At 41.4% G+C, this 24052-nt stretch overlaps 1 protein-coding gene across 1 annotated transcript; it reads right to left on the bottom strand.

Moving 5' to 3' along the window:
• Positions 1-21452: 21452 nt before the first annotated feature.
• Positions 21453-23088, bottom strand: LOC104948603 (threonine--tRNA ligase, cytoplasmic-like; the record flags this gene model as incomplete). The annotated part of the gene is made up of 5 exons (XM_010774805.1): positions 21453-21730; positions 21855-21969; positions 22107-22179; positions 22273-22374; positions 22988-23088. Coding segments are annotated over 5 exons (534 nt in total), but the record flags the coding sequence as incomplete, so codon positions are not given.
• Positions 23089-24052: the final 964 nt, after the last annotated feature.

The following is a 24052-nucleotide window of genomic DNA, read 5'->3' as shown; positions in this document are numbered from 1 at the left end:
TTTATCGTAAGAGATACTTTTATTTTTGTATTTCGTAACAAAGCTTGCTCGCAGTGCAAACAGCCTCTCTGCTGCACCCATGGCCCTGACCAATGAGGCCTCAGGAATTGAGCAGATTTAGGATCGGGCCCCAACAAAGCCATCCCATAAACCATCTGCGGAGTTGACGGCAGATGATTGTGAAAGTTCTCTGAGGTGCAGCGGGGTTGGAGCTTCATTAAATCCAGAAACCCTGCACTGTGCTGCAGCCTCAGGACAGCAACTGCAAGCTGCTACACCAAGCTGGGGGGGGGGGGTTTCGGCACAGAAACACCAAGGAGACATGACGGCCACATCTGCAGGGCCCCATCAAACAGAGAGGAGAGAGGTGGCCGCAATCCTACAATCACAGCTTCACTGAGAGGAGGGAAGCCCTTTCCACTCTGACATTCAGCACCCATATCTTCATATTACCAAAGCACCATTGTATTTATTACAATATACATATTGCCGTACGCACATTTATACATTTATATATAAATTCCTGTGTTCATATTCATATTGCTTATCCAATGTTATTATGTATACAAACATCTTTATTTTATTTTATCTTTTTATTGCGCATTCTTACTTCTTCTTGCTTCTTATGTTTATCAAAAATATTTTTCAATTTAATTTAAATGTGTCTTATATTGGAAATGTAACTTGAATTTCTTACGCTTGTACATATATATATTATTTTATTTTATCATTGTACATTAATACTTGACCTACTTAAGTGTACATTTGTATTCTATTTTTTTTATATATTATTTTGTCTGTTTTTTTCAAATATTTTTGTTGCACAGCCCTGCTTTAACTTATTGTATTTATTGAAATATGTGTTTTCTCTTTAATTGTACTATTTTTCTCAGACAAAAATAGGGCAACTGTCAAGAAACCTGATTTCCCCCGGGATAACAAACCCTTCTTCTGATTTGATACCCATACAAATGTAGGCACCAGCAGATACCTGAACCAGGAGAGTGTTCACTTTGTTTCTAAAGAAGGTCCTACCTCTCACTGGTCTGGGGTCAGTTGTTAAAGGGAACCCATACATCAGAATCAGAATACCTTTATTAGTCCCACAGAGGGGAAATGTACACCGCAGAAAAAGAGAGACAGCTTAATGTTACCTATGTTACATAGTGACATGCATACAAAAGTATTAAAGTACAAATAAAAAGTTATAATATAATACAAATAAAAATAAAAATAAAAAGTTACACAATTTACAAAATACACACAACCCTAACCCCTGTGTGTACCCCCATCTCCCCTCCTCCAAACTGTGAGGCAATGGGAAGTCCAGATGCAGAGCCTCCTTGTGCAGTGATTTAACAGTGCAGCTAAAAGAGTGCAGGCTTCATCATTTTAGTGACATTTTCAGAAAGTAAATGAGCTGCCCAAGACAAACCCTGTGCTGCAGGCAAAGGGAATATTTCAACCCAGGCTAACAATAAGTCCTCCCTATATCCTCTCATATTAAAACAGTGTGCAGATAATAAGCGGCTTCACTGACACTTTCACTGTGGGTGCTAGCGGCTCTCCCTGGCCCCTCACTCTGAGTGAGCTTCTATATGTCCTCAAGCAGCAGAGAATATGCTTCATATTCATACATTTTTCTCTCGAGTCATAGTTCCTCAGATACAAACGGCTGTTTGTATCTTACTGGACTCGTTAACAGAGAGAGACTGCAGACTGCTGTGCACATGTTAAAAATATATCATATTAACATCAAATACACCAATGGTAACAGTGTGTGCACATGGGCAGCTGCATCTGACTGGGCAGAACAAAAGTGACCGAGGATAAAAAAAATATAAACATGTGTGTACAAATAGCCTTAAACTAAATATGCATGTTTTATAACACTTGGTTTCAATTATTATAATTATTTAAATGTTGCAGACCTTTGTCATTTGCTCAAGAACAAGAGTAAATAGTACAACAACAGTCAAAAAGGAAAACTATTTAACAAATGAAATAACTGAATTGCATTTTAATGGATTAGCTGTTAAATATATATATATATATATATAATATCTAAATAATAATAATAATAGATGTTTAATTGTAAGTTTGTTTCATAATACTGACTTACAAAATGAATTAATAAAATATACAATATGTTGTAATTTCACAATGCCTGATTAAATCAGACATTTAACAAATATTACAAATATTAACATAAAATAGAATAATTAGAAAGAAAATAATGAGTGCATGTGTAAAAACACTTTGTACTTACTATAATTATTTAAATGGATATACTTTAAATGATGGTCACTTGCACAATACAATAACAACAGTTAAAAAGCAAAGACATAACATATCAAATCTGACATACCTAACATGCCTAATTGAATCAAATGAAAGAAATAAAAGAAGAAAAATACAAATAAATACAAATAATAACTAGGAAAATACGTTATTTCCCTGCTAAATTGTCAAATTAAGAATTCAACCTGCAGCAGACAGCCTCGTGTTATCTGTTTCTGATGAGGTTGTCCCCTGTTGGCTCTTCACTTTGACAATTCCCCTCCACAGTCCATCGCTGCGTCTCTTCCGGAGGCTTCACATCCAGCAGGAGTGTTCAGAGCCAGATCTCAGAGCAGTTTGATTTCTTGCAGCGGGTCGCCCGGTGGAGCTTCTCAGGAAACATGAAGCTTCCTGCATCCATTTCTTCTGTAATTGTAAAACCACAAGTGGACTCCTCCAGGTCAGAAGAAGCCGTCAAGGTTTCATTTGTTTTATTTGACTTCACTTTGAAAAAAAAACTCCAGGGCTATGCCTCCCTTTGGGCCGATATCAACTCTCTCTTCTTCTTCGTTCTCACGTCAGTTGTTTTGCACACTTCCTATTTTCAAAAATGGAAACGAACAGCACGAGAGGAGCAGGATGTGTTGCACGCACCGGGGGTCTCGAGCTCACGGTTTAAAAAAAAATGAGGAGGGGTGATGAGGGATGCGGGAGCGGATGCGCGCGGGGCTGGAAGAAGCAGCAGCCGCCGACTGTCGTAAAACTGAGCCAAGAGGAAGACGGAAAAGGAGAGCAGAGGAGAGAAAGAGGATCCAATGCGGAGCGGTGCTATAAAAGAATATGACGGCAATAAAAGTTTATAGCGTATACATTTCTGAAGGTTAAGAACTAAACGGCTGTAAAGCAAACATGCCGAAAGAAAGAGAAGGAAATATTAGAGGGAACGTTTCAAACCCCCCTGCTTCATTATTTATTTACTTTTTTCTGAAGAGCAGAGGAAAGGCCTGGATGTTATAGGCTACATGTTGGGATGTTCCTTATTTTATTTTGTGGAACTGTTGTGTTGCAAGGGGAAACGTCTCGTTCTTCTTCCTCTTCCTCCTCCTCCTCCTTCTCCTCCTCCTCCTCCTCCTCCTCCTGCTCCGTTAGTGTTTCGATACAGAGACAGTCCTGGGTTTTGATTGGTGGAGATCGACGGGGAGTGATAAGGCTGTCGTTGCCCGGGGTAATGAGGAGGGTAGTAGGGGCGCACAGGTGAGAGGACCGGACCCCCGAGGCCCCCGGGCAAATATCCTGCCCAGTTAGGTGGAGAGTGGGAGAGGGGAGGGGTGTGTTGAGGTGGAGGAGGTAAACATGTCCTGCTCCTCTGGGAGACGCCCACCCCGCAGGTCTGAGAGCAGCCAGACCACTCCTCCCAGTCAGACCACACCCCCTCCACAGGCTCCGCCTCAAACACCTGTCGAGACCGTCTGCCAGCCACCTGAGAAACACACACACACACACACACACACACACACACACACACACACACACACACACACACACACACACACACACACACACACACACACACACACACACACACACACCATTTATTATTCAGACATGTCTTTTTTATTCAAAGGTTAATTATTATCAGTGTCTTGCTTTGTTCAAACAAAAGTTCAAATCGACATTAATTCAGATACTGAATAAATCATATGTTATAAAAAAATATCTTATTAAGAAGTAGGAAATAGAAAATATGTAGCTATTTGCTTGCAAATGACTGAAATACAAATGTGGTTTTAGTGATGTCACTTGACCAATGACCAAAGGTTCACTGTTATATAAACATCTCTGCTGAATTGAGTAAAAAACTAAATTTGTACTCAGTCGTACGTTTGTACCCTTTAAAAATGTTATCGCTGAATGAACACACGAGCCAGCCAAAATAAGTTTGGCTGGCTCAAAATAAATGTAATTTAAAGTGCTCCACAACTGACTGTAACTAAACTCTTCGGTAAAAATGTTAAACTGCAAGCCTTGGCAATATTTTAAGGAAGTACTTAACGTTGCCATTGCAAAATCTAACATTTCTGGAGGAACTTATTTCTTCACAGGAACTACTGTAAGTCCGCTGATGAGCTGAGTCTCGTGAGTTTCCTTCCTCTGAGGCCAAAATATAAATCCTCAGCCTCAGTCACCTGCCAGCAGCTTATACATTTATTGGAGCTGGTGTCATATGCATGCACTGTAGAAACGACAAAAACGGGGCTGATGTGCTTATTCATGTATTTGTATTTATATGTATCATATGTGTGAGTGCATTTACAAGGGTGCCAGGGCAGGCTTTGATCTCTCCCCATGTGGCGGGGAAAAATGTTTCTGCTCTCATTTCATAACTGAATCACTGGCCTGGCAAACGTGAGAGCTGAACAAAAGTTTCCATTCAGAAAGAAACCAAAACACAAATCTGCCCTCCACTTCTCCCTCCTCTCTCTCTTTAAGTGTGTACACATTTGTGTACAAGGGCAGGAATATGCAAGTAAACATACTGTACAAACTGTTTGTGGAGAGAGGGGGCAGGTGTAGGAGGCCACTCTTGTTTTTTGGTACACCAATATTGTTTTATCCAGATTAAAAGATCTGATGTAAACTGGCAGGAGTGTGGGAGAAAAAGGAAAGATAAAGGGGTGAGAGAGATGAGGGGGGGTGACGCAGACAGGCCTAATGACTCTGTGTGTGTGTGTGTGTGTGTGTGTGTGTGTCTTAATGGTGTGTGTGTGTGTTTCTGGGGAGGAGGTGTGGTTTGTTGTAATGAGTGACATCAAACACACAGCTGCCACATAACTGGGACCATTAATGAGCTCCGTGCAGTGACCCTGCAGCAGCAGCCGCTGACCTCTGCAGCTACTGGTTCAACTCCTGGTTCAACTCCTGTCACACTGTACCGCCTGCAGACAGCAGAGGGGCTGTGATCCTGCCCCCTCTGTTATTACATGTTTTAAAATAAATATTGTACTACTGTGGGCTCTCTCCAGCAGTGGGCCCCTTTATATGGTCTGTTTTAAATTCTCTCATTAGCCAATACTTACATGTCCATATGTACAATAAGCTCTTTTTTATGATGTAAACATTCCTTCACACCATACTGGCAGTGAAGGAGCATTTGACTTGTTTCCAATGGAAGACAAATCCACTCTTTTTTTTCTGTATTAGGAAGAACTTTATTGTCAGATTTGTTTGGCTGCAACAGGGTCAACCGTTACTATCAGTGCAGCAACAGAATTTTCTCCACTTGGGGGCAGCTCAAACTAATTGTTAACTATATTAATATATCATCACCTTATCATGAGTTTTTCTTTCACAAACCTCCGTTTTTATATCTTCACATGCCTACAGCCAAGCACCAACACTACCATTCATTTGGAGTAACGATTATGGACACCTAGTTCATGTCAGTCTGTTATTCACTCTCTTTTAGCTCTGTCTTGGTCTCCACCAACTCCTGAGGGGAATATCCGGAGCTGCTAAATGCTCCACTTTTTCATAAGTTACTCACAAACAGTGTCTGCTGTTTTGTGCTGGGCGTAAAGAGAACTGAGTTTTTTCGATCAGCCCGCCGCGGCCTAACACAGCGCTGTTAGTGAACCACACAGTAAAGCTGTGGTCAGACAGTTAAACAATATGAAACACTATAAAGCTCAGTAAAATCTGAAAGAGTTGAGGATTCAGATGATAATTATAAACTACTAGAAACTTATTTCACATGTTTTTAAATGGCCAATATTAATAAAAAAAATAATGCACTCAATAAACTATTTAGCAACTCAAACAGATTATCAGAAAAATGCTTCAAGCTTGTTTACTCGTGAAAAGATCTATGACCAAAATTCCAAAGTTCAGAAACTGATATGTTGATTCAGCAGTCTGAGTCAAATCAAGAGGTTTTCTTCTAAAGTAGTTTTCTCTCTCAGCTGTGAAGGGATGCTGACACAAAGGGGGAATTTTAAACTTAACACATGCAAACTTGATCGACTAACTGATAAAGCCTTAGGTTAGCTTGGGCTGGACTTTGGCTTTTTTGCAAGAAACAAGAATATGGATTGTGTCTTCAATTTATCTAAGAGAAAGAGAGCAGAAAATTGTTAAAGCCCATGCGTCATCAGTGGTCTCCAGCCTATCTTGCCTGTATCACCCCTATCCATGGGCGTTGCAGTCATTATAAGAGGGTGGGACAAGTCCCCCCCACCTTTTAAAATGATTAGTTTAGACCCCCCCACTTTTACTATGCGGAAAGTCCGTGAATCGGTCTATCCACTCGCCACTCTCCGTAGAGCGCTGTGTCAATGCTTCGTTATCAAATCCATTCCACTTGCTTATTGTGAGAATGCCCAAATCAATGAAACTCCCCATGTTTTCACTGCTACTTTGTACCAAGGCAGATTCTCTGAGCCGTACACATGCTGCGTTTTTTGTGTAGCTGTGTCTTTAGTTGTAAAATTATGCGCTCCACAGTTTCAACGCTGCGAGGCTCCGGCGCTAACAGTTCACGAGCTTGCTCCACTAGCACCCGGATATAAGGCGCTGTTATTAAAGAGGTGGAGGGAGAGTCCTCTCCTGTCATACTGAGAGGCAGATAACTACAGCTCAGTGAAGTAAAGGACTCTCTGAGAGGTGGAGGGAGAGTCCTCTCCAGTCAGACTGAGAGGTTGATAACTACAGCTCAGTGAGGTAAAGGACTCTCTGAGTGTTTAGATAGTTCACTTTAGTCTAAGTAGTGGGTCTCGAACGGTTTGGTAATCATTTATGTAAACAAGTATTTCCAAGGCACACCTTGGCTTTATATGATCATTATAGTTATAAAAAATAAGAGAATAACAGGTATGAAATCATTCTAACTCATACTATAGGACAGTAACACAAAAATACAGTTTAAAAGGGGAGTGATTTTTAAAATATGCATAAAGAAAAAGTTAATCTGTTTACAGTTCTGTTTCACATGCAGGGTGTTGAGAGATGTATCCATAGATTTAGTCCCTAATTTTGCTCTCAAAGTGCACCAGATTGATGCATTTAACTTCAACATTTAAAAAAAAATCTTCCCGGGGGAGCAAGCCCCCGGACCCCCCTGAGGTGAGTTCCACCACCTGCCCACACCCTCTGTCAAATTATCCCACCCACATTGAGGATGCTTCCTACGCCCATGCCCCTATCTCTCTCCCCCATTTCCAGTCTGCCTCTTTACTATTCACTATATTAAAACGGACCAAAAAACACCAATAAGAAGATGATCGCTTTGCGGCAAGTTTCAGCATTTGCAGCGTCCTACAGCACTCTCAAAGAACATATGACCCAATCAGGATTGATTGGGTCATATCCCTCCCCCCATGATGAGGCTGTTGTCAGTAGATCTTACTTTAATTGAGCTAATGACTCACCTTTCTCTTGGCAGCCTTGGTCACGGAGGTCGTGACCACCACAAAGCCCCACAGCACATAGAGCCTGCAGGGATGAAAGATGGAGGGTAAAAAAGGTGACAAATGTACAGGATGTCAAACACCATAGGTTGAATAGGTTCTTTATATAGAAGACATAATTGTTCCATGACCTAAATGTCAAGTTGGTATATGCTGTGCGACCTCATAGAGACTTTCATTGTTCTCTGTCCAATGGTCATCAACTTCTTGCACATTTACTCCAAATGTACATTCAGTTTAAAATCAGAAACCTGTTGACTGAACACCCTATCATATGTTCCAGTGACCTAACTGCACTTAAGGAACCAATTATGCCACTTTCTTTCCCACTACAGGTGGCGTGAGGCCTGGCGAGGTTGAACAAAAGTTTATTTTTTCCTTCAGTGTTCACAAGCAAACATCTCAATCAATCTGGGGAAGCCTGTGAGGCGCTAACAAACTAAAGGGTTTCCACACACACACACACACACACACACACACACACACACACACACACACACACACAACGTGTGTAATGAGTCACAACGTCCAAAATCATCTTAAACTGTGAGGTACTTTTTATTTGATGTTCAAAGTATGTGGTTTATGGTGTGTGGTGATGTGAAATGTCTCCTTTAATTTTGAGTTAGTGGCCTTAACATGCAAATAAACTACTTTGCATGACCAAATGTTGCAGTGCGTGCGAGAAGGTAATTTTCCTCCAAACATTGATACTTTAAAAAGTTTAAAGCCTTTCCTTATTTTAAGGTGACATATTTCACATACATTCCAGTTTGAAAGACATTTAGTGTCTGTTCATACTTGTGGTTTATCACAACAGTCTCCATAAAACACCAGAGACAAGTGCACTGGAAACAAGTGTAATACCATATATTCATTTGCCAAGAAAGCAGCCTGAACATGATAGCCTACTAATCGCCTCGCTAAGATGGACAATTCAGCGCTCACCACGAGAACCAAACCATCACCACAATCACCAGTCCGCAGGCCACATAGTCAGAGTAATTGGTCCCTTCTTCCCAGTGTGGTGCACCGCCGTGGTCTCTGGAAACTTCTCCTACCCCAGACTGCATAACTACCCCAAAAAGCACAGACAAAGGTCCTGCACAGTCCGGCACAACAGAGCCGCTCAGGCCGAAGTAACGACCCCCTACCCGGGTCCACGTTTCCCTGGCCGCTACAGTGGCACATTGTAGAATAAACTCAGAGTCGCGGGGACAAGGGGAAAGAGAGAGGGAGAAATAGATATGCATCAACGGGGAAAGCTCACATAAAATCCGCCCTGAGGAGAAATAACTGTAAGCAGCCTTCGGGTAAATTCCTGTAAGCACATCGCCCAGTGCGCAACAAGAGGTCGCGCAAAAGCCAAAACCTCGTAACAAAACATATAGTAAAACTTTTTTTTTCCATTCCTCTCAACGCGCTAAAATGAGGATGGAAACCCCAGCATGTGGAGTTGTGTACAAGCGGACTGAGACGCAGCAGGTTGCATCTCTAAAAGTCAAAGTTTTACCTGAATAGTAAACCGAGCCGCATGCTCCTCCAAGAGTCTCCAGAAGTCCTCACTCCGCGACTAATCACCGCAATAGAATATCAGTCCAGGTTTAGTGATCGGTGCTGTCGGTCAGAGCAGTCCTGAAAGAAATGTGATGAAGTCCTGCGAGGGCTTCTTCAGCTTCTCTCTCTCTCTGTCCCCTTCCTCCTGTCACAGTCACTCCCCGTGATTTTAGGAGTGGGAAGGGTTTTGTGTTTTTTTTTTTTCTCTCTTTCAGTCCGTTCACTCGACAACTTTGTTTGAGTCCTTATTATAAACTGGTGTGACGCCTGGCTGCCAGGGGGCCAGGGGGAGAGAGAGGAGGGAGACAGGAGACACAAAATGGACAGATTACACTGTCTCTCTTTCACTCACATAGACCATACTCCCACTGCCCCTCTCTCTCTCTCTCTCACACACATAAACACACACACCTCTATGGTCCCTGACTAAGCTATAATAACTCTCAGAGCCGCTTTCTTAGTTGCACAATCCAGCCTAAGAATGCTACATTGTACTGGGTCACACTGATCAGTAGAAATGATCTACTCATTGTCGGAACAGCCCTGAGCTGGCAGCATCTGCAGCATGGAAGTACAAAGCTGTACGGGCTTAACATTGTGCCAAAACAGACACTAATTGTTCTGTAACAAAGTGGAAAATGAATGTTGAAAGTTGAAAAGTATTTTCTTTTTTTATATATTCTGCATGAATGAAATATGGCTGTTGACTCAATTGCAGCATGTAGTTGCTGTGCAAAATATATTTATAATGATATAAACATGGCTGTGTTTTCTCATAACTGTTTAATCACATAAGTGCACAAAAACAGACATGCTCCGTCAGATAAGTGCACCCGAGAGACAAGCCACTTCTGAGCAGGAATGATGACTGTGTGTGTCTGTGTGTGTTTGTGTGTGTGTGTGGTCTGTGAACTCTGATGCGGTCTAAAGCAGATGTGAAAACGGTCTGACTTGTTTACAAAATATTTATTTGGTTGCAATCCACCAACCTTTCCAGCCAGTCAGGATCGTTTTCTAAAAAATAACATGTTGACCAATCACATTGGTCAACACCACAGGGGACAGTGGGGGGTAAAGAAGAGTGACACAGAGGTGGAGCGGAAAAAAAGCAGGGTTCTCCACGGGATAAAGAGCTTAACTAATTTGTAAAGAGCCTGATAATTGTTTATCTTGAGAGACTTCTGTAATGTGTTAGGATTTTATCCACTTAATGTAATTTGTTAAAAAAAACATATTGTAAAAACAGACATTGTTGCACAAAGATGTACAAATAAGGACTGGTAGTGATGAATATGGAGGTTGGCAGATTGAAATGCAGTTTATTCAAGAGTAAAAGGACTTTGTGAGCTGTGTCAGTGTAGGGAAGTGGAATGGTGATAGGAATGTCAAAAAATGTGTTAAGTGTTCATTTTGATTTGCCAACTTTGTCTCAAACCTGTAGAAGGAAGTCAGCAGGAACAATGTTGTGTTTCTATTGCTTTCTTTAGTTGTTATAATCTTAAATATTGTACATGTGATTATAAATCTCTGTAATTTGTTGTGCAAAGAGTTTAAATGCATGTGCTTCTTTCTGGATCTGGTTTATTTTAATCAGTAATGGCTTTTAAGGCTGTGATGCTTGTGCACAGTTGTATGCATGACAAATAATTTAAAAAAACGCATCATCTTCATGCAGAAAAAACCGAGAGAATAGCATTGAGATGATCAGTGAAGACACCAGAGGATGAAGGAAGAAGGGAACTTACAGAAAGTAAGAAGTCCATGAGAGAGTGAGATGATATATGGGTTGCTGCGGGAAAATTAGGTTATGTGATTCTTATAAATTGTTTGCTACTGCAGAGATCACAGCCAATCTCGTCAAAATGAATATTTCCCAGCCAGCTGCCATTATGAAGAAAGGCAAGATGTTGGAAATATGAGAGAGGCGGATGAGTAAAAAGGGAGGGCGGGTCCGCAGTGAGTTATGGTTGGACGCATGTTAACACACCCAGGGGTTGAGACGTCCCAGGGCCAAGCTGCTGCTGCTTTTCTTGGACAGGCATCCTACAACATGGACGCAGCGATGGTGACGGAGATTAGTGACTTCAAAGCCTGCTGCGATCCCACAATTTAGGACTTAAACCACATTACAAAGCGGGCTCATGATCTGATCTGTCAAAATAAAACAAGCTAATGTTAAAGGCGTATCAGGAATGACGATGGTAGATTCCAGAAGTTAATGCACATGCATAGACACATGCACTGGTCTAGGGTGTGTGTGTATTATACGCGAGATTAGTGAAATGGATATCTCTGTACTTTTAAGCAGCATGTCTATCAGTAACTACAATTAGCCAGAGGTCATTGCCATGGCCACCATTGGCCCATGACCACTTATAGCCCTCTGCTCCACTCCTACCTCCCTCTCTCTCTGGATCCCTGAGAAGCAATAACCAACGTGTTGGCTTGCCGACACGCAACACCAACCACAAAATCCTGATTACCAAAATGTCTGTATCAAGCGGTCACCACAATACACAGATGTGTGTGTGTGTGTGTGTGTGTGTGTGTGTGTGTGTGTGTGTGTGTGTGTGTGTGTGTGTGTGTGTGTGTGTGTGTGTGTGTCCATGTAGCCGCAGATCTGTTATGCGACTCGGATGACCGATCTGAGTAATTGCAGTGCAGATCAGAGTAGCCAGGCCCCATGGGAGTGATACATCACTAGAAGACTCCTTGCATGTACACACACCCTGCCTCCAGAAAACAATTTCACACCCAGGCCTCAGGCCCGGACACAGCAGGCCCGCAACCCTTTTACTGCTAAAGTTAATGAGGCCTCCAGGCTTCTGCAGACCAGCAGAGGGTCAGGGCTGCAGCCTGTGAGGACAGCAGTGGGACTCAAATAGGTCAAACAGAGGGGAAGAGCACAAGAACCTGTGTGATGGTTATAATTAACTATTTTCAGACCACTGGACCCAGTAATCCTTGTTCATGTAACATTGTTCCTGTAATGATGACAGAATAACTCAATATAAAATCACTCAAGAGGAGTCAGGGCTGAAACATACATCAACAGAGATGTATGTAATTGTCTTTGTGTAGGAGAGGGTGCAGTTTGTCTGTCGGTAAACCTCTTTGGTCCAGACTGAAATAGCTGAACAACTCTGAGATGGATTGCCATGTGATGTTGTTTAAATAAACTGTTCATGGTCTCTAAGGGATAGAGCTAACCCACTTTGGAATACCCCTAACTATTTCTCCAGTACCACCAATACAATTTAGTTTTTTAGTGATATGTCTTCGCAATTATTTTATGTTTTGTCAGGATTGGCCCACATTCAGGGGGCCCTAATGGATCCTAAGGACTTAAGTAATTCCCTGAATGTTCTTCTAACCCTACCAACATGCCAAAGCCTTCACAAATAGCTCTACTGGGAGGATAGGCAAACATTTGGACAGTTCAGATGGATATTTCTGGCCAAAATATGCTCTTTTAATCTGTATACCTCAACGGGGTACCATTTGAAACATTTACACGGCTTACTTTTTATTGTACTTACAATTGGTCTAACGTTTATAATTTCTTTCTCTCTAGAAGCAGACTTCAAACAGGAATTGGATTACCAATGAGATGGCTTGGCGTGCAGGTCTGTACAACATATTGTTGGGACTTGGCAGGGGTGTAGGTCAGCTCCTCTGCCAGTATTTACCGACGTATATCTATAGTCATATCTACAATGCAGAGCATCAATCATGCATCAAGTAGCTGCATTCACATTGGGGGTTTTGCCAACATGAAAGCAAAACAAAGAACCACGAAGGTTAAAGCACAAAGATGGATAATTTCTAAATGTAGGTTAAAAAGGGTTTTTGTTTAACAGAGATTTCTTTACGCTTCTGTGTAGTCTGGTTTTGTAAATGTGGCAGCCAGGTTGGAGCACATATGAACATTGCATGAAAGTATGGTAGCACATACCTTCACAAATGTCTTCACACTCTGACTGTGCATGTTAAAGGACTGGCAGGTGTACAAATATGTTCAAGGCTTAATGCAGCAGCATGTTATTCAACATACAGCACATGAAGGTGACCCATAACCATTTGGACAGTGTGAAATTGAAACAGTGATGTCTGTGATGCCTCCTCACTCCTCAGAGAGTCCTGACCCAACAGTACAGACAGCCTGAGAAGCGAGAGGGAGGCTGACAGACGGCGACACAATGGAAGTGAAAAGAAAGGCAGCAGCAGAAAGGGGATGAAAGGCGAATGTGAGAGAAAGAGGTAATGGCAGATTAGACGGGAACAGAGCAAGTGTAAAGGAGAGGGGAAGAGAAAGAAGGCAGGAAGGGGGAGAGATTTGTCAGGCTCAGATGGAGTCAATATTTGCTCCATTCCACCAATCCTGTGCCAGGGTCCGGATCAAAGCAGGGCGTGTGTGCTCTGGAAAGGGCACAGAGAGCCAGAGGAGAAAAACAGTGGACATCTTTACAGTCTCGTCTGAATGTGGCTGAGAAAACCAAGAAATGCCTTTTCACTAAATGTATTTCACTTTAAAGTTATGTGAGACTGAAAGCAAGGGCCCCTGATGGACCTCAGGTAGGAAGATCGGTAAGGGTGACAATAAAAAGAAAAGGGAAACTTAGGGATCAAAGAAGGGGATGAGTGGAAAACTCTAATGAGGAGTTACAGTCGTCAGTGGGAGAGAAGAGGACATGAGAGAGAGAGAGGTCAGCTCAGTCGGACTCTTAATTGGCTGACGAAACTGCTGAAATAACCATGTTCCAATTATTCACACAAAGAGCCATTGTTGCCCATTCATAGAAGCCACTGGGCCACATATGTACACATAACAACAACAAACAACAGGATCTATGTCTGTGTGAACAGGCATGTAAGATACAGCTTGGCACAGTGCAGCCATGTTTGGCATCGGACACGCCACCAAAAAGAGCTTTGGAAGGCTGCAGCTGGGTAATAAGTGCCTTGGTATGTTTATGGTCCAGTGCTTATAGACCACTGTGTTGTATCACAACCTGAATTTCAATGAACTGCTGCTGATGGAGAATTCCTGTCATGTACCTCACCACTTCATACTGTGTGAAAGTTTTGTTAAACTTGAAGACTGCCAAATGGTCAGAGACTCTGGATTTAAGATATTATTTGTTTTGGAGGTCATCAATCAATGCAAAAAACTATTAACATTCTTTACGTGATGAAAAGGGCAGGAGCAAAGTTATTCTGTGTGGCTAACTCTGGCACATGGTAATGTTAATATGCATTCTCCCTTCTCAAATATTTAAACAGAACATTTAAGTCACTGTGGAAGCAACTAACTCAGCTGAAAAGTTATTTAAATCCATCCAAAGAGGGACATGAACATCTGTAACAAACGTAGCAATTTCTTTGATACTTCAGAAATGTCAGTCTAGACAAAAGTGGTGTTTTGGTTGGACCAACCAACAGAATGCAAAGAGACATGCCACTTGCATGGTAAATAAGGTCTAAATGCCTTAATCCTATCCTATTCTATCAAAATGTTATTGGTTCAAAAAGACAAACTAACAAACTCTTCTTTGCCTTTTTACTTATGCACATAAACCTCGGCCAGATTAACTCGCTGTGGCAGCCCCAGGGCAAAAATGTACCGTGAGTCCCAGCCACTGTTGTGTGAAGGGGCCCGGATTTCTACACAACAGAGACCCTAGGCAGGATAATAATGCAGGACTCTGAGAGAGGCCCCTATCACTTCAGTTGATACTGTGCCTGAATAGTGCATATTCCCACACAAATTAGCATTTAATCAAGTTACCAAATGACAAATGAAACAAGGTGAATTTGGGAAGTACGGGGGCGCCCCGGCATTTGGAGCCCTGCAGCAGTGGACTGGCTTGCTTGAGTTGTAATCCAACCTCAATGGTAATACTACTCCCTAAATATTATCCGTGGTCTGAAAAGTATGTGATAGATAGACAGTCTAGAAGATTAAAAAATGCAAAAAATAACACTTGACTCTCAGTGTGCATACAGAAAAAATATTGTTTATAGGAATAGCTCAACATTTGGGAAACATCTTTTTTGCTTATGAGAAGATGGAAAAATGGCCTTGATGAAATTTGCAACTTTACGCTTTGGTTTTGGACGGATTATTTAAAAAGGACATATTTTTCTGTGAGCTTAAGTGGACAGAGCAAACAAGGCTAGCTGATTACAGTCTTTATGATAAGCTCATATAGGTAGAAGCTAGCTGTTGATTTAATGAACAGATATCAGAGTGGTACCGATCATCTCATCAAAATCTCACCAAAAAAGCAAATGAGCTTGTTTTCCAAACTCTTGGACAATTAACTTAATTTAGGAGGCAAGATCTTCAATCTTCAATCTTCTTCAACAGATTAAGTTAGAATATCTTTAAAATAACTAACTATTTAGATTGTCTATCTGTAATCTAAACAACATACAACGTCATTCTTAATATCAAGAGGCATACACACAGTTGTTGTTCTGTCAAATGGATACACATCAGTTGGAAAATATAATACAAAACAGTCACAAAATACCTGCGTTTCATGATAAAGCCCAAGATAAAAAATCAAATCTGAGCCACATCTACATCAAGGACTTGGCCGTGCAGTCAGCCCCCCCTCCTAGTTTAGCCTTGTATGAACTGAACGGTCTGTCTCTCCTACCCACGGCCAGGTTTAAGTTACCGTACCCTCCACAAGCAGGAATCCTGAAAACAACCTGAGGTCAACGTCAGAGGGCAGCGTCTCCTCCTCTTTCTCTCCAAGGCCTCACATGTATCTCCACAACAAACTGAAACGGAGAAAAGGGGCGAACGTTTATCCAACAGGCTCTGGATATAATACTGCTCAGTAGATATGGGAAGGGCTGCATTTCTAAATGAACACAATGAACTTTGGTTTCAACTACAGCTAGAGCATAGTTGGAAAAGATCTTTAAAGACTTTGGTTAGCAAATCATCTAATAATTATTCCATAACTAAACTAAATCACATTATTTCGATTTTCCACATGTCCAAAATGTTCTTTTCTAGCTATCAGTTTTCGTTTTTTAAGTAGTTCACTTGCATCTTGGAAGTGTCTGAGTCTGGATTCATGACAAGCCCACAGGTTTTCTGTCAGCCCATTGATTATTGAGTCTGCCTTGTTTTTTTGCGTCCTGTCAAATTTAAAACACAAGCAGCAGTGTGGGATATCAGAGCATGGGCGTCTTTCACATGGGTTGGCACAAAGTCATTCTAGCAAATTCAAAACTGATGCTTGCCTCCGGAGCCATTCCCTCTCCTCCCCCTCATACAAAATGTAAGAATTTACAGTGAGTTGCAGCTGGGGTAGAAAGGCAACTGTAAATATTTGTACATTTGAAGAGGGGTTAGTTTATTCTCCTCGCTTACTAAACAGGCATGAGAGTCAACATGACCTCTGACCCTCTCCTGAACCCATTAACTCCTCCCTCCTGAGAGCGATTCAACAGGTTGGCTAGAACAATAAACCAAATGCCTCTTTCACACAGAGACTTTCTTTCTCTGGCCTCTGTCTGCTCTCTCTTCTCTCTAGGTATCCCACTTTGATGAGAGCAGAGCATAGCAGACATACTTTGGAGCAGACGAGGGCCAGGGCGAGACTGTACACTACTGTGCTGAGTTATGAGCTATCTGTGTGTGAGACTTTCCCGGCCTGGCACAGTCACCACCAGCTCAGTGAGCATCTATTACTGCTAAATTAATCTAAAGCCAAGAGCAAGCATAGACAAAATCAAAGGCGTGAAGTGCACACGGGTGGATTAAAGCGGAGACGGTCTGACGGGCTGAGAGAGCAGCCAGTTCAAATAAGATGCAACGTACCCCAAAAAACTCCTTGTATAAACTGAGAGTTGGGACTGTGCTGAGCTGAGTTACTGGACCCTGAACAGTGAGAGGGAAGGAAAGGCGATACGGAGAGGGAGTTGGCAAGAGGGGAAGAGAGCTGAGGCTGTAAGGCCAAGCAGTGCGGGTGGGCTGAGGGTCTGTGGTCGAAGAAGAAGAAAGCATTCTGACAACTTTATTCCCCTGTTTTACATGTAAAAGAAGGAATTTAGCTTGATGGTTGCTCTGCTCTGCAAACAAACAAACGAGTTCCAACCCAGCAGTTTAGGTAGGTGTTTTTTGCTGTTGCTCTTTCAAAATGAAAAAGGCCAGACCGTGCTTCTGCTAGTAATGGCTCTGCATCTGAGATCAATCAACTGATCCACATCCTCCATAAATGAGAAGTTGCTGTTGTGCAAAGCTCAACCCAGAAAGCATCATGGAGGGAGGAATAAGTATTGCAATTGTATGTGTTTTTTTGTGTCTAAAATACATACATAAATATATTTTCCAGTACGTATCTAAATTGTGGTCAAATACTTTCATTGTAGGGTGTCTACACTGATTTTGTGTGAGCGAGAAAGAGCGAGATGGATTTGCTCAGAGCTGGCAGGTGTTAGCGATCGGAGCAGATGAGAAATAAGCAGTAAAGATGTCAAGTGGTAGTAAATTTAGCGTATGTTTCAGTTTGTATGAATAAACACAGCAGCACATTTGAGGCTGTTGGCACGTTTACAAAGACTGCTGAACAAAGTAACATTTATAACAGATGAATGTTACTTAGATAGATACGAGCAACAAGTGAGAAATAGCATGATCATATTGAATGCCCAATTACTTGACATAGATTAACCATAATGACTTCAGTACAAGTGAGAGCAAATAATACTGGGACAAGAGCAGAATATTGCAGAGGAACAGTACAAAAGAAAATTCACAATAGACCTTATCCCTTGAACTAAATGTAGCCATTGACCATACATATACTATGATTCAACGTAGTTTTGTTATACGTGTGCTATTTCCCCTGCCACACCTGTTCAACCAAGTAAATACTCCAAATGATCAATAAATATTTCCTCATGTGGTGATTTATAAGCCGCTATCCAAACAAACACACAAAGCCATTGAACCTGGATATTTGACGGAGGGGGTGTGTATTATAAGTCCACATCAGTGTGTGTGTGTGTGTGTGTGTGTGTGTGTGTGTGTGTGTGTGTGTGTGTGTGTGTGTGTGTGTGTGTGTGTGTGTGTGTGTGTGTGTTAAGAGGTCAGCCGAGGGTCCTGACCGCTGGGTCCCTGTCACAGTTTGGCTCTGAGCCCCCCAGACCTCCTGTTATTGTTTTCAGTGGCTTCACTTTCTAAGGTCTTGGCACTGATCACATTTCTCTCTCTCTCGCTCACACTCTCTTTCTTTCTTTCTTGCCCCTAATCTATAACACACACACACATAAAATGCATGAACACACACACGCGCATACACACAAACACACAGGGGTTATTTATAACGGGGTGGAAGGGAGAGGCAGGCCGGCCTCACAGAGCCTATTTTGGGAGGTTCAGCCTTCAATCAGTCAGGCTGACAGTTTCTCAGTGATACCAGGAGAACAATACAGAGCTGCCTGTTTATCTTCCTGTCGGGCTCTGCCTCCCGGCCTGGGTCACTGTGATCCTGCCTGCCTCCAGGAAAACTGGAATTTTAGGACAACGGTCAACTCAACATCTGTCACTTTACAAGCCTGCTGGGCTCCTAAAATGCTTCTCAATTAGGAAATGGTTTCTCTAACCTCCAGCTTAGTGGTGCAAAACACTAAAACCCCAAAAGCCCCCAAAAAATGTTGCTTAAAATGTAAAGTATTCTCTAAAACACTGATATTCATAAATTAATATGCAAACAATAAATCCGCAACTGTTTGAGGATTAAGTAATCTTCATTTGTTATTTTTAAGCACAAACATCAACTATTCCAGATTCTGAAATTTGAGGATTTAATGTCTTTCTTTGTCATTACTGATAGTATATAGAATATATTTGGGCTTTCAACTGTCTAAACACAACATTTGACCCTACTTTAAGATTTGGGAAATACACACGACACAGATTATTTTTCTGATTATTAAACTAGAAGAATGGACCGATATTCAATTATAAAAATAATCTCTACTCGCAGCCCTGATTGACAGCAACCAAACAACCATCCAACTCAAATGTTGCTTAATCCTGATTGGTGCATGGAAGTATGTGCCATCAATTGTTCCCGGTAAAAAATACTAGAGAGAGAGAAAGGGAATACAGTAAGTTCTCATGTGAAATAACCAAAGCAGCCGAAAATAGTGTGCACATTTGAAACTCCATCACTCAAGCTTATTGAGGAAATACTTTTTCAAGGCTTTAAACTCTTAGGGAGATGGACAGATCTTTATGGTTTTCCCATGAGGACCTCACATATAACACTGAAATATATATCCATCTTTGTTTCCCAGAATGAATTTTCTGTATTGTCTTTGTATATTGTAGTAAAAAGCTGTTTTCCTTACTGCCCCCAAAGCTGCCTTCTTTTGCGGTAAACCTGTTTAAATATAACTTCCTATGAACTCTGCGACTCCTTATGTTGAATGAAGGATTGCTGTGTGATGTGATGTGTGTGTGTGTGTGTCTGTGTGTACACCGATAGAGGGTGAGAGCAGAGGGGATGTAAGAAGGGAGCCTGATATTGTTATCTATTAGGCAAAGATTTCAGTGTTTACCGGAGCTAATGGTGTGTGTCATCACTACGCAACTACTGTGCAATGTTGGCTGGTGGCTGAGCTGGGTTTTATCTTCTCATTTAGCACAAAGCCGACAGCAGAGTGAGAGCACAGGCTAACAACACGCAGTACTATAAATACTAACATGGTATGATATCGAGAATATACAGAATCAGAGAGAAAGACCTTAGTTTGTTTAGTCTTAAAGGGTCAATGCACCCAAATTCCCAAAACATTTTTTTTTCTATCCCTTGTGGTATAAGGCCATTTTTGGTTGTGCCTGCATGCGCTAGTATTATTAAATTATTGAGTGAAACATCTCAATGGATTATTACTTAATTTGGTACAGACATTCGACTTCCCTTCAGGTTTAATTCTAACAATTTTAAACTCTCCTGATTTGTATGGCCGATCAAAACATCACTTCACTTCTTGGTTTATATCCAAATTCCTGCAGAACTAATAGCATTACGATCAGCCTAAGCTATTTTGCGTTAAGTGACAATTAGCAAATATTTGCATGCATCCACTAATGTCCTTAACTAAGATAGTGGAACGTTTTGTTGCATGTTAGCTAGCAGCACAGTTGTGTTAGTAGAGTCTGAGCTGCTCGCATGGATGTAGATGTTCCTAGTCTTTTTACAGTGAGCACAACAAATCACAAATTAAATTCACCTCCAATAAATGAGGGTAACAGCAGAAAGCTCAGCTAGACAAGTCAAAAACTGAGCCCTAGAACCAAAAATGTCAACATGCCTCAATAAGTAGGTTTTTTTTTTATTGACTATCACTGTTGAGCCTCATGTCTCCTGTGATTCCAATAATTAACAGTACTAGCAGCAGCCTATGAAGAAATAAGAGGATTTGGTAGCATTTCTTACGAGCTCCATTCTTCAGAGAAATAACACGGTCCAATGATTACATCTGTAGAGTTCAAAGCACGGTCATTCTTTTGTTTTAGTTTGATCTAAGCGTGTTTAGGACCTTCTTTCTATCTGAGGTGACCTGGGTATGACTTAGAGCGGATGCTTCATCATGAACCTGCTTCACCTTTCCACACTAAATGACCTCCAGAAGAACTAAACTCACAATCCACTTCACCTGTTTCACAACCAGCTTTGTTGAAGAGACTGCTTTTGTCCAGTCTGTTAGCTGACGCCTCCCTCTCTCTCTCGTGTCATTGTTGTGACTGATGTATTTTCCATTCTGCTGCCCTCTCTCAATTAAAAAGGAAAAACTTCACATTTTTCTGACCTTTACCTTGACTTGGCTGTTTCCACTAAACACAGATGAAAACACACAGCCCTGACACTGCTGCTGCTCCTTCTCCTATTTTAGTCAAATCCCCCTCCGTATCCTCCCTCTCTTTTAAAAGGTCTGCCTGGTTTTCTATTCTGACATCATGACACATACTTACATAAGTGGGAGGTATACATATTTTACGACCTTTAGTGAACAAATTGCAACTTTAGCAGAGTAATGCTGATAGTAGACTGATAGTGATCTTAAAATACATCACAGACTTGCCAGAGGAGGCCATTAATGGACCAATCAACGAGTGAGAAAGCTTTTATAAACTTTTATTACAAATGTTGGCAGCCGACTCCTCAGATAGAGCCAATGTATAACAGCAACAGCTTGAACATGTAAAACAAACATTTATTTCATCAGTGACATCTTATTGAAAGGGTGTTTTCCTCAAAAGTCTTCTAGGTTGCTCCGGGAGTCTCGTAGCTGTGTGAGGGCTGTCAGCACGTCCTCTGTCGGCCTCCTCCCGAGCTGCTTACCGCCCCTGCTCCTCACATTCACTGTCCCACTCTCACTCTCCTTATCCCCCAACACTAGACAAAAGCACACAAATAATGTTCAGTAGTCATTATCAGTAATGTTAAGATCTGTATAGATTAGAAGGGAGCTTTAGTTAAAGATAATAGCCATAGTTTTCATTATTTTTCTGATCTTTACCAAATATGTAGTTGTACTGGGCCAGCTGAGCAGAGCGGATCTTCTTGTTTAAGGTGGCTCCCTGATCGTCATTGAGGTCAGCCATGAAGCCAGCTTCACGGAGCTGCCGGACCACCTTAATAGAGGAGAGGCACATCTTTAAAGATTGAATCTGTACTCACATCAACAAGTGAATTAATAATGACAGAAACAAATAAAAGTCAGAGAGGAAGTACACTGGGTACCAGAAATAAATCTTCAAAATAAACGTACCTGTTTGCTGTACGACTCACTGTTGCCCCCTACAGGAATCACCATAACCTGCGCTGGGGACAACCACAGGGGCCTGGGGAGGAGAGAGGTAATTGGTAACAGTGAAGATACACTTAAATACTTATATAATGAATATGAGCCCATGTTATTATTAACGTCTTCTCACCATCTCCCTCCAAAGTTTTCAGCCAGTATAGCGATCATCCTCTCCAGAGATCCCAGCACTGCTCTGTGGATCATCACCGGAATGTGCAACTGTCCGTCCGTACTACAGAGGTGGTAAAGAAATACATTCAAATCAAGAAAGAATGACGTTCATGGCAATATTAGGATTTGTAAAAAAAACAAGAAAGGTTAATCAAAAAGTAAAAGCAATAGATCATAACTTTGATGTTAAAATAAATAGGGCACCTTTTAATATGCTGGAGTAAGCAAAGTCAGACATTCCCATTTGGTTATTTAATGCATAAATAGTTTATAAAAGTTACTCTATCGTATCTTTACAAATGTCAATTTAGCAATGTCTAATACCATATTTCATGATAAACACCAAAAGGATATATATAGATATATATATAGATATATGGAAACTGTAAGGGAAGTGGAGCAGACTGATAAGAGGCAAAAAGAGGTCTAAGGCAGAAACAGGGAGCACGTTGGCAATGAAAAGTGATAAATTCAAATAGGACTCATCTTTCATAATTCAATTAGATCCCGATGAATCTGCCATATTAACCTTCACAATTACAGGACACCACAGTAAGCATGTGGGTTCATAAAAAAAAAAAAGCTAAAGATATCATGTGCAGGTTTAAATCACTACAGATGTAGGAATGTTTAAGAGGTTAAGAGCCAAATGCAGACATTTATAACCGACTCACCCGACATACTGAAGGTCAAATCTGATGGGCAGCTGGAAGTCTAACTGGATCGTGGCACACTGGTGTTGCCTGCCAATTGCATCTTTGATCAGGATGTCAATCTATAAAGAAACACGTGGGAGAGAGTTAGCATCAGGCTTCACTTCTCTACCCTAACAGTGCTGGGGACAAACTGCATATTTGTGGACAGAAATGTTTACAAATGGTTTCCAAGAGAAGCTGATCCAGCTCATAGTGGCTTACACACCCTGGCTAGATGGCTGTGAGGGATGTTTGTTTGTTACATGGAGCGTGTTAGTGTGTTTCTAACCCCACCCTGACTTAACCTACCTCCACTCTCTGTCCCGCCACATGAGCTCCAGCATGCACCGTCTGTCTGAAGCTGACTTCCTCTTGATGCTTACTGACTGCTTGCACGAGTAAAAGTAAAAATGAAAATCGCCTCAAAGAAAACAAAGACCTTTCTCGAGTCCAGCTTCTTTCTATTTTCATAAAACCATAGTAGCTATAAAAAAATGTTATGAACAAATTTCACACATTTCTGTTTTTATTGCAGTTGCTGCGGTTGAGGACAGTGTGGACTATAATTTAACGCTAAAAAATGTCTCCCTGCAGAGCCAGGAGGAACACAAAGACGTCTGTGTTGCTCTCTAATTTGTGACGTAACACCAATAAACTCATTATAGAAGAATCCCCTGATAAGATGGGAAATGAGATTGTAAAATTGGTAAAGGAACAATGAGTAGGATTTGTCAGTTGCAGTTTGAAGACAACATTTAAGATTGATTCCACCTCCCTGGTTTAACAAGGGTTTCGGTGTTGGCCAACAGGCGAAACCAATGCTAGATGCACCCTTGTTTTTGAACAAGCATCGCATAGCTGTTCCACCGTGCTATGTGTGAGTTTTTTCTGTGACGAGTCATCTATACTTTTAGCTTCCTATTGGAAGCCTGTATAGTATCTGGAAGATGTTTGCTGAAGTTGAAACTCAGAAATGTCTCTTAAAAAGTCACCTATTATGCAAAATCCACTTTTTCCTCTCTCCTCTACATAAACATGTGTACT

Source organism: Notothenia coriiceps, unplaced genomic scaffold, assembly GCF_000735185.1.
Source record: "Notothenia coriiceps isolate Sejong01 unplaced genomic scaffold, NC01 NC01_scaffold00014660, whole genome shotgun sequence".
NCBI lineage: Eukaryota > Metazoa > Chordata > Actinopteri > Perciformes > Nototheniidae > Notothenia > Notothenia coriiceps.
The sequence above is the reverse complement of the archived record's forward strand: the minus strand, read 5'-3'. Positions and strand labels throughout refer to the sequence as shown.